This window comes from Centruroides vittatus, unplaced genomic scaffold, assembly GCF_030686945.1.
Source record: "Centruroides vittatus isolate TY-2023 unplaced genomic scaffold, ASM3068694v2 contig_388, whole genome shotgun sequence".
In the NCBI taxonomy this organism is placed as follows: domain Eukaryota; kingdom Metazoa; phylum Arthropoda; class Arachnida; order Scorpiones; family Buthidae; genus Centruroides; species Centruroides vittatus.
The window spans coordinates 328,109-340,570 of NW_027122204.1; the positions used below are offsets into that span (position 1 = coordinate 328,109).

The 12,462-nt window shown below is 29.5% G+C and overlaps 1 protein-coding gene across 12 annotated transcripts in view; it reads right to left on the minus strand.

The window, feature by feature from the left end:
• Nucleotides 1–12,462, minus strand: part of LOC136975771 (leucine-rich repeat protein soc-2 homolog) — a 138,244-nt gene that overhangs the window by 21,107 nt on the left and 104,675 nt on the right. For all 12 annotated transcript variants that reach the window (XM_067270873.1, XM_067270874.1, XM_067270884.1 and 9 more), the window contains 4 exons: nt 11,337–11,468; nt 3,890–3,958; nt 1,339–1,554; nt 182–277 (listed from right to left, as the gene is read on the minus strand). In XM_067270873.1, the coding sequence (XP_067126974.1) occupies nt 182–277; nt 1,339–1,554; nt 3,890–3,958; nt 11,337–11,468 (513 nt within the window). The remainder of the gene's footprint in view (nt 1–181; nt 278–1,338; nt 1,555–3,889; nt 3,959–11,336; nt 11,469–12,462) is intronic.

A 12,462-nucleotide genomic window follows, 5' to 3' on the forward strand; every position in this document is an offset into this window, starting at 1 on the left:
CAAGGATTTACTATAAAATATCTTTATGACTTCTGGCTTTAAAAATTTGATACCAATTTCTACAAAAAGTAATTATTTTTTTTTGAACTATAAAAAAATTTACTTACTAAAAACTTATTGGAATAAATAGAAAATATTATGTTGTAAATTTAAGATAACTTTTATTTGAAAAATTACTTACCGATAATCTAGATATGTCATCATCTACAACACGAATTCTATTAAACCTCAGAAAGAGAGTTGTTAATGACGTCAGTTTGTAGACAACATCAGGAATCTGTAATTATTAAATCTAATATTAATATAGGTACTTTAGTATTTTTAATAAATATGCTATGTACATAAAACCTCGGTTTTTATTTACAGTAGAGCATTGATTATCTGAATATCGATCAACCGAAACGTCAATTAACCGAAAGCTTTCCAGTCGGCAAATTTAAATTTCCGCTAGTGCTATGGCGCTGCAATCTTTGGCTATGTCTTGGGCTACTCCAATATTATTTTTGTTTGTGTGTGTGTTTTAGCTGGCAGCACTGGCTTGGCCACGAAAGACTTAAGGACATGCCAGGATTTGAACAAATTTCAACATGGGATAGATTAATATATTTTTTTGTACCTAATCGGTTACCCGAACCACCCCAGTCCCCAATTGATTCGGATAATCGATGCTCTACTGTATTTAAAAATTTTTTTCATACTTCATTTCTATTAACTCAAAACACTGATTTATAACATGAATTGATTAATGTTAACTGCAGACATAAAACATTTGTTTTGACATCAGATATCAAAAATTCAGATCACAAATAACTGAATAAAGTCATGCATTATAAGTAACAGGATATCCAGGACAGAAACTGTCAACAAGAAAGTGTTGTAATTCCATAATACATCTATTAAAATGCTTTGAATTTGTGGTTGCAGTCATTAGATCTCAAAATATCAGAAGAATGTTAACATTATGAAAAACTAGTGACATATTCCATAAAGAACTTGCAAGAATGATAATGAGAAACCAAAATCCAATTCTAAGAAACCAGTTCTGCAAGAAACTTTTTATGCATATCATCTTAGATCATATTTTTTGTAAATATAGAAAATTAATCCATTATAATACAATGAGAGAATAGTGATAATTAAAACAAAGCATTAAATTATAAATGCAACTGTCTGCATGGACTGAAATAATTATAACAACAATAAACATTGTTTCAAATCGTACTAATTATGAAAGGTTTGAACAAACAATCTTATTTATATATAAGAATATTCTGAGTTAATTGATTTTGGGACCATCTCATACTTATTTAATTTTCCAACAAAATTCATTTTACTTACCTCATTTAATTTATTATGCCTTAAATCAAGAACTTTCAACTGATTTAAATTAGCAAGTGTATCCGGTAAGCTTGTCAAACAATTTTCACTTAATGCCAATGTTTGTAAATTAACTAAACAACCAATTTCTGGAGGTAGTGTTGCCAATTTATTTCCATACAAATAAAATTCTACTAAATGTGTTAATTCTCTCACTGATGATGGAAGTATGGTAATCTAGTAAAAAAGAAAAATTGTTAAATTATTTAGTTATTCTTCAGTCGAAGACTCATAATACAATTTAAAAAGACAACATATTTTACGTCACATAAATTTTATTAAAAAAATATCAGTTTGACATACAATAAAATCATTTTTGGAACTAAACACTAATTTGAATTACATTGATATTAAATCAATGCCAAAACTGCATTAGTTAAAATATATATATTTATATACCCAATTCTGTTTTTACACAGTAGATTTGTTCCTGAAGGACCAGAGTCCCAATTTTGGGCCTGGCCAAACTAATAATGGGTCAGACTAAAATGTCTTCTCAGTGCCCACTGGGTGGGAAAAAAATGAAAAGCCAAACCTTAAAATCAAACATGTGTAGGTATAGGTAGCCTTAAATGCAAATTAAATAGAGCACTTTTTACAATAGGCCAAAATACGACCTCCAAATTTTTACATTTTTGGACTCAGGTGACCTTAAAACACCGAGAAATGCAAAAATATTTGGGGGGTTTTTCTGTATGTATGGATGTTAGTGTATGTATGTGTGATTTTGTTCACCCACTTTGAAGCTTAATAACTTTTGCATTTTTTGTCGAAAATTTCTGAAATTTTGCAGGGAGGTGTTTGTTTATTAGGGGAATTGATGCTATTAAATTTTGGTGATTAAAAATGAGGGGTGAGGAGATAAAAGGGTTGTGTGTATTTCCAGTAGGGTTGGACTTAATGATGATACTACTCATATTAGCATTTAAAATTTTTTATAAAACCCATCCCTATCCTGAAAATTAAGCTTTTTGCCATTTTATAATAGTTAAAAATATAAAAAGTTTTTAAAATAAAATATAACAGATGGTGCCACCAAAATTTTAAATGTTGCCTGGAAAGTTAAGCAACTCGTTGCTGGATTTTTTTTAGAACAAAAAGCGTAACTATTTTTTTCTTAAAATTAAAATCAAACAGAGATTTTAGAAAGGCAAATTTATTGAGAAATGTTAGATCAAATCAAAACCTTGTAAAAAGAGAATTGGGTATATTCAGTTTTGTACAGTACATATAAAATTTAAATTATAAATACTGTTTTATCATAATGACATGTCTTTAAATTTTCAATTACATATCAGATTATTATTATTATTTATTGTAATACAACAAAAAATATAACCTTTTAAATCTGAAAACAGGATGATGAGCGCACAAAAAACATCAAAACCAATTGTAAAAATCCAATATATTTATTAAAACAAATGTTTTTAACTGTTTCAAACAGACATCATCAGGTTACATAAGCGTTACAAGTTTTAGATTCAATGTACTATGTTGTAATTAGTGATTTTGGTACAATGTCTTATTTCTCTGTTACTAATTCCATTGCATTATTTTTAATGACTTTATTAGACCAATATAGTAATTTTATAATAGCAAATATAAGTACTTGGATGAAAATTCCAGAAAAATAATGCAGCACTTCCAAAAAATATTGCATTTCCAATGTTGATTAAGAAAAGCCTGATAAGGGATAGAAGAGAGTAGTTTATATATATATATATATATATATATTATATAAATCAAGTTTTCTAAGTTATATATATATAACAGACAACTTGAGACAGACAAATTTATGTCAAGTAAAGTACTTAAAACAAATCCATTGGAGAATATTAAAAATTAAGGAGTGTCTTAGATTTGATTAAATACAGTAATTAAAGAATATGTATTCCATGGTAAATAGTAAAGCTCTTATGCCACTGACCCCAGCATAAGAGCTGACCTACATGAGGCCAAACTGATCAAGCTGTCTCATCATGTTCAGCATGTTCAAAACCTGGAGGCACTTGAAATTTACAAAGCCAGGTTACATGCCAAGTGTATTAACTCTAATGATGCCATCAATGTGTCTTTTGCATAGAAATACCTCCATGAAGGAACGGGCAATGCCCACACCAACAGTTAAAAACCACACCCCCACCTGTTTATTTATATGTATTTATATTGTGTTTGTATTACATATACCATTCAATTGCCATGGTAATGCACATGCAAAACTGTTTATGCTGTTCCATCCATTTTTTTTTGAAATATTTGTTGTTCACTTGTTTGAATCTCACTGGTTTTTTAAACCTGAAGAAAACCGAAAGTACATTTGTTTTCTATTAAATATTTACTACTGACCTTTAAGGCTTATGAGTGTTAATAGTAAATTCAATATTAATTTCAATTTATGAATATTTCTTTTTTACTATTTTAATTAAAACTGGTAAAAAGTAATTTTAAAGCATTTTCAAAATATTTTTGGAATTGCATTAAATATTTACTTTAAAGAATAGCTTGTACTTACACTTGATTTGCTCAAATCCAATCTTTTGGAACTTTCTTCTTTACAGCGATTAAATTCTTTGGCTATATCCTAATTAAATATTTAATAATTAAATTTTAATACTTATGATATTTATATAAATGTATAATAGTTTTTTCAGTTATTCAAAGGAAAATAATTATTGTCATATTACAGCGATTCCCAAAGTGTGCACCACGGTGCCCTAGGACGCCACGGCTTCCTTACAGGGGCACCACAAAATGTTACAAAATTTTTATAATTTTAATTAATTTAAAAAATATTGGCTATTTTGCTATTTCGTAAATTGTACTTGTTAGAATTTGACATAGAACACCTTGGGAATATCTGGATTTAGCAAGGGCGCCAAGAATCAAAAAAGTTTCATATTCTATTTAAATTTATAAATTCACAAATCAGAATACAATACTTCTAAGTATTGTAGAATTATAAATATTACATCATAGGAATACTTATACAGTGGGTGATTGGTTAACAAACAGTTCAGACTATGAACAAATCAGATAACGAACACTTTTGCAAAAGATTTTTGTGTTTGGATAACGAACACCTTACAGAACAAACACAAGAAGTAGTGACATAAAATAATGAATAACGATTGGTCTTCCCTTCTCTTCAGGCAACAATTCGAAACTTTTCAGAGTGCAGGAGATGTCGACATTGACACTCAACCTGGTATATACTGATTGGATAGTATTCCTATGAACTTTGAAACTCTCCTTTGTAATTCCAGCCTTTTATTTTTCTGACAGAAAGAATTTTTTATCGTATTCGTGAGACTGTTGGGAGGGCACGTTAAGTTTTGCATCGGTTTTCATTTTTGAAAGGTGAGAGTATAATAGCAAAGATATAGTGTGTGCAGAAGATGTCTGATGTTGCTGGGCAGTATGGCTTATACAGGTCTACAGTAGGCTGCAGTTCAATCTTATCTAAGAAAGATACAGTATAACCAAGAAGACTCAAGCAGCTAAAGGAGTAAATAAAATTACATCTGAGAAATAAAGAACATTGAAGAGCTCAATGAAACCTGAAACTGATCTGATGACAGAAGAATGCCAAGAAACTCGGCTAGATATGTTTTCTTCTGAAAAAGAGGATTAATGCGAACATCTGCTATTAAAAATCTTTTGAAGTGGGAGGATGTCAGAACAATGATGTTTGATGTTAGAATGACATCAAAACCAGATTGAGGTTAGTAGGCTTAGGAATCTCTACAACAACAATGCTATTGTGAGAGATCTGATTTGACGAAATGTTTGAAAAAAAATTCATTGTTCATCTTGAAAAGGAAATTTATTTAAATCTCAGGAAAAAAAAAACTTTTTCCATTTTTATTACCTGAGGATGAGTGCATTTCTCTCCCAGAGTCGTTTCCTTTTCCAGGAAACTCAGAATGTGTCACTGGAAACTAAAACTAAAAATTCACCATTGGTGAAAAAAGATCGTGACTTCGAAATATAAAAAAGAGAACTCAAGGAACAGAAGGTCGTTGAGAGTCCACGAGTGTATTACTTAGTGCCCGGCCAAAAATTATCATCATCATAGCCCATTCCTCCAAGAATATCCTGTGTTTCTCTTGGAACGCCTTCAAGCACATACGAATTATTATTTCCTCAGATAGACTTTAACTGCCATCCAAGGAAAGAGACATTCCCAAGCCTCCCCAACGACTCCACAGCCATCTTGAAACCCGCACACAGTGCTTCAGGTATTTATAACGACAATCAATTCACGTAAGCTCTCTCTCTCTCCAACTTAGATCTCGCGAAGAAGCCTTAAGGTTTAAATGTGAAATAACCTTTTTGTAAAACTAGTTTAATAAACGAAATTTGTTATTGTTAGAATTGTGTGATGAACTTCCTCAATCTGTGCCATCCCTCGTATCAGATCCAAACGCCTAAAACGTGACCACTCGCGCAGAAAAAAATCGAAATTAGCGACCACTTAGGTATCTGTGTCTACCTTGAAGACGCAGTGGTGTCAGTCCTGACAAATTAGTCATTGCAGTCTTTGCCAACACAATGTCAACCCTTCAGTCCCATGATGCCAAAGCATAGGGGAAGCTTTGCATATTGTCACACTATTAATTACATTAATTTTTGGGGGTCTCCAGAACAGATTAATCAAATTCCCATAAAAATCTATGATAAATTGATAATTGGTTAACAAACAATTCGGATAGCAAACACAGTGTGGGAATAGATTATGTTTGTTAACTGATCACCCACTGTATATTAATTACTTTTCTGAAAATGATTTTATTTAGAGATAATCTTTAGTTTTTGTTAAACATGATCGTAATATAATCTGAATATAATGTAATTAATTTTAAAAAAATACAGAAAAGAATATATAATACTTTTTTGTATGTTTATGAAACTAGAAATAATATACAAAATAACTTCTTAAGTTATATATATATATATATATATATATATATATATATACATACACACACACACACACACACATATATATATATATATAACATTCATTTTTGTAGTAAACACTTTTACATACATAAAGAAATTTTATTACTAGGCTTAATCTAAATTAATCCTAGTTGGATTAATTTAGATTAAGCCTAGTAAAAGCTTAAATTAATCTTAGTTGGAATTACTTTGGATTAATCCAAAGTAACTCCAACTAAGGTTACGAGTATTCAAATGAAAAAACTGGAAATTATTGCAAAAACTTGTGTTAGGTATTCAAATTAGCTCAAATAAGCCAATTACAGTTCCAAAACTAATGTGTTTCTCTGCTGTTGGAAATTCTTATCACATTACTATAAGACCCAGTTATTCTGTGATTTGGCTTTCCCAGCAATTTTAATACTGTAATTAATCATTTAATTATCAACATGTTAACCAACATTTTTTTAATAGTCAGTACTAGTTAGTTTAATAACTACTCTCCATGAGGCCAACTGACAGAATGTATTACCTTATTTTTCATTGTTTTCATGAATTACATTTGTTGCTTTTCAAGAGCTCTACCCTTAGAAACTCATTCAATTCTTGAATGGTCTTGATTCTTAAAAGTATTTGATTCTGTTCCTAATTAATTCCAACAAAGACTTTCTGCTTGTATGTTCCCTTATCACATGATCTTCACTTCTGTGACAAAGTACAAAATTATTCTTGGAATACAGTTTACCATGATCTGCAGTGATTGTTACACTGAAGACAAGTGAAATTTTAATTTTCCGCACTATCCGGGTTAAGTTAATTCTCTGTACTGAACTTCTAAAATTTCCATGTTGGACAGATTTCAAGCTTATAGTAAGATTTAACATAAATCACTCTGTTTTGAAAAATTTCTTTTGCTTAGACAGGTTTTACTGTATCTGAATATTACAACTGATTAAATAATTGACGAGAGTTTTCAAAATTCTTTCAAAGAATATAATGAAAAACTGTATAGTAATACACACTGTACATAACGTCCATATGAACAATTAGAATTTAATTATTATATTCTTTCTTTAATACATATTCAATTTTTAATTGTTTTAAACTTCTAAAATACTTTAAATATAAACAATTTTTATTTCTTAAAAATTTTGATGTTCAAATTTGACTTCTTGTAAAATTAATATTTGTACGCAGTTTGCCTTTCATTATAAATTAGAAAAAAATAACTGTTTTATTCATATTATTACTTTCTTAACTGATAAAACAAAAGTTTAATGAAGCCAGTTTGATTAGAACGAAAGTTAAAAGAATAAATTCAAAAGTTCATTATATATTCAAATAAGTCATTCTGAATTTTGTCTTTCAATTTACTTATATTTTCTAAGTTCTAAGTTACTTATCATTGTCATGTATTAATTACGATATATAACAATGATAATTTAGAAAATTTAAATTTAAACGGTAAACAAAAGGTCATATATATTTATTTCTTATCTATAAATAACAAAATATTCAGTTGGAATTTTTCAAGACTTGAGTATTTAAATACAATTTGAAAATATTAATATTTAAAAATGTCTTAAATTTCTTAATACAATACAATCTCAGTAATGTGACATATGTGGAACCAGAACAACGTCAGATTAAGGAAATTGCAGGATTATTGGAAGTTCACACATTTTGGTGATGAGCACAAATAAATTTGACAGCGTGGAGTCCAACTTGAGTTTTATTCCATAATTAACATTTAACTAATGACCAAAACGTGTAAACATACTGTCAATGCAGGTAATCAGTGTACTGAGTTGGTGGGAACTGGCATTTGAACTAGTGGAAAGCTTGTTTACAAATTGGCAACAGTAATGTCAGAGGTTGAATAGTGTCAGATTATTAGATGTGTCAAAACAGTAAATGGATATATTATTGAGATTGTATTATAATGTATTATAGTGATTTGATTTACAAATTCCAATAAGGCAACTTATATATATATATTCGTAAATACATATGCAATACATTGTAAAAAGAAATAAATTAAAATTTTATAACAGTCCTATAATAATTCATATGTTATAATACAATGATATTCATTTCTATGTTAAATACAGATTATCTATAAATATTATATCTAGTATAATTCATTACAATAATTAAATCTAAAATGTTTTGGTATTTTCAGAGAATACACTAACCTAAAAATTTTGTGAGTCATGGTGACTCATTAGGTCTGTAAATGTGAATCAACTTAAATAATCCACGAGTCATGTCAGTCAGTTTCAAAAAATGCATTTATACTTTGTACAACATTACAGATATTACAACTGTTAAGAAATACAGCACTGGTACATACTTATAAATAAAACTCGGGGCAGCCAGATTTTTTCATTGTCCCACGTTCAAAAAAATTTTCTTTCATACCTATTTTGCACTAAATTTTCAAAAATTTTTGGCTATATTCTCATATTTATATGTTAATTTCTGCAATTTCAGCCCCCCTTTTTTTGGAAAAATGAAAATTTGCCCACAATTGCTCTGGGTGTAAAACAAAATTGTATGTGCCTAAGTTTTCATTTTCCACCTAGAATTTAGAAATCTAGGCATCTAATAGGCAGGTTTGAAAAGCATGAGTCTTATCATGGCTATCTTTCAATGAGATTATGACTATGCAGAACCAATCTGGTAATAGGGATTGCAATCCAGCAGTGTTTTCAATCCAGCAGGATTTTTGCTGGACCAACATCATTCCAGCTGGATCCAGCGCGGATGTATTTTTGGTGCAATAAATCGTTATCTGTCTATCTATCTACCCAGCAATTCATGGTTTTTTTAAAAGAAATAAAACATTTTTTTAAATACTTAAGAAGCTTTTATTATTTAGACTGGTCACTATATATCAGTAAAACTTCTTACACATTTAGGTAGTAAACTTAACTTTGGTTCGGTTTAACACTTGAGATAGAGATAATTAACTTTAAATGTTTAGTTAGATTATAATTATAATGTAATCTTTAAGTTAAATAACAGTGAAAGTAATACTACTAATTAATTTATATTAATATATTATAATAATGTAAAGATGGTTAATCAGTGGCTAAGTGGCTATAAGTCTTACCAGTTTTCTTATATAGGCTCTACATATCAGTCTGTAGTTATTTATAAGTATTTTAATTATTAGTGTTAGTAAAGTAGTGAGTAAGTAATGAGTAGTAGTCTAGTAGTTAGTTATTATTATCATAATCTTGAATCACATACATTCATATCATCGTATATCTAAGATACTGATACTCATTAATTTAATTAAATATTTAACTAGGTAGTCTGAGTTTCTCACTAATTTTCACAATAAAATTGTCTAGCCTAGCCCACTAACCACTTATAGAATAAAAGTTAAAATCTCTTACTTAATAGAATTAGAGTAGAAGTTATAAAATATTAGTCTTGTCTTGAATAAAGTATTTAAAGGATTAAATAAAATTAAATCAATCACTTCTGTTATTTTTTTTGACATTTCTAGAAGTAGGATGTCAAGAAACAAATGGTATTGATGGGGTTGTCTCCCAACCTATTTCTTAATGAACTGAATATATATCTGGCTGTGGAGAAGGCCCTTTCTGCCTCTACGCTAGTTGGTTTCAGGGTCATCAAATAATCATAAATCGTTCGTCACGTGATTCATTGACGTCACAACCGACCGTAAATTAGAATTATGCACCAGGACTAGGAGAGGAGTTACTTAGTTTATTTAGCACGAAGACACTTTATTTAGCTAGAGCGGAAAGTCAACTGATAATTAGATCAGCAGAGGTAAAAGGATGGACGGTGCGGTGTAGAGAGGGAGTGGGGCACGTGCCACACTGAACGGCAACGTCACTCTCACCGCCGAGCGATAGCGCACGTAGCAAAGCAGCGACGCCGACAACGTAGACTTTTTCGCCATTATTTAGAAAGTTAATTGAATATTTGCGGATCCGCAGCGCTGGATCCAGCACCTGGTGCTGGATCCAGCAGGCCGAAGAATGCGCTGTATCCAGCTGGATTGCCGAATGAGGGATCCAGCAATTGCAATCCCTATCTGGTAAGCTTATACTCATTCAAGTGACACAGATTAACCTTTACCCAATGGAGAGCAGCCCAATTTTGGTTAGATTGTTGGCCACTATGTCATACAGTATTTGTATTTTCAATCTCATATTCTTGTATACCAGATACAGCATACTGATAGTTGCAATGTCAAATTTCAATGAGTCACAAACTGATTCACAAGTGAAATTGTTGGCAGTCAAAGTTGTGGAATTATTAAGTTTTATGATTAAATGTATTTTGTCATTACTGGCCATGAGCAATAAAAATCATTTTAAAAAAATATGACATAATTTACAGTTGATAACTTGAAACCATGTTGTATTTCTATTGTTGTTTCTAACACACGATGCAGTGTAATCTAGCAACCACTTTGCTTATTTAAATCTTTATTTCAGTTGATTATTTCAGTTCAACTGAAATAATCAACTGCTATAAGTACCTGCTATGAAGTTTCTGAGGAAAGCAATTGAGAGCTTGCTTTAGCGATACAGTTTGTGTATTGGTAAATAAATATGCTGGTTGTCTTTATTTATTGTGTATTCAGTGTGCTTTATTGAACAAAATGGTATATGGCCTGCGCTCGTCATTCTCTCGGTTATCTGGCCCACTGCGAAAAAAGTTTGGTGACCCCTGGTTTATACTAAATATAACACTGATAATGGATGCATGATTTTGCAAGTCAGAAATTCAATATTTCTTTTGAAATCTCTATATTCATTACATGTGATATCAAAAAACTTTCAGCTTTATTCTAATATTATAAATTGTAAAAGCCTTATTTATAATTTAGGAATCACATTAGATAAAATCTGTAGACCATTTATAAGAAATTTTGTAAAGCAATTAATATACAGTTTAATAAATTTTTAAATTTCTGTTAAAAGATAAAATGAAATCATATTTTTTGAAATTTCAAATATAAATAAACTCACCAAATCTGCTTGGATAGAACCTTTCTTTTTAGAGGTGGGTTTTGCTTTATTTGTTCCTGGATGTGTTACAGTTACCTGTTTCGGTTTTGCTATATCTGCACTTCCAAGAGAACCTGAGCTTAGTTTCTTCTCCTGCAATAATTTATAATGAAAATCAATAAATTTGTATTTAATTAGAATAAAAAATTAAGCCTATTTCATAAATTTATTTATTGTTAATTTCACTCAACAAAATATAAAAAAAGATATACATTATCATAAACTAGAGATTACTATTTATCTGTTAATTACAGTTATATTCATAATCGAATTGACACCTAAATGCAATTTCCAGCACACAGTAAACACAAATTTACTGCTGGAAGGTTTATTATGTGCTGGAAATTGCATTTAGATATCAATTATTTAGTTATACAGTTCCAGTGTGCTGTTTTTTGATTTTTTTTGATATTCATAATCTTACACTTCCATGCACGAAAAGCTACAACTACTTAAAATAAGTAAGACAAAACCTTTCATGCTCTGTTTCTAGCAGTTTTAATCCATAAGAACAAACATTTTTGGCCGTTTTGAACCTTTTTGTACCCGAAAAAGGCCATTCAAAACGGCCGAAAACATTTCTTCTTATGGATTAAAACTGCTAGAAACGGAGTGTGAAAGGTTTTGTCTTACTTATTCATAATCTTAAAACTTTATTTCAAAGTTTTAATATATTTAATTTTTTAATACTATAGCATTACTTTCAGTAACATCATTTTTAAACTTAATATCTTATAATAACCAATCTAAATATTGACATTTGATAAATTATATTCAATAATTTTAATGAAAAATTTTGTTTAAAAGAATAAAATGTATGTTACTTAAATTTACTATGAAGTCTGCCTTGCTGATTTATTATTTTGGGAGTTATATATTAAACAAAGATTTGTATATCATACATATCTGATTATAATTTTAAAATGATTTTTATTTTAATTATTAAAGTTTATTTTCTGAACTTTTTAAAAAAAATTAAGTTTGTATGTATTCATTGGTCTATGTAATGAAAAAATAAACAAGATCTAATCTATTAAAATTGTTGACAGGATTAAATATAAGCAATGTTTTAGGAATTATTTAATTC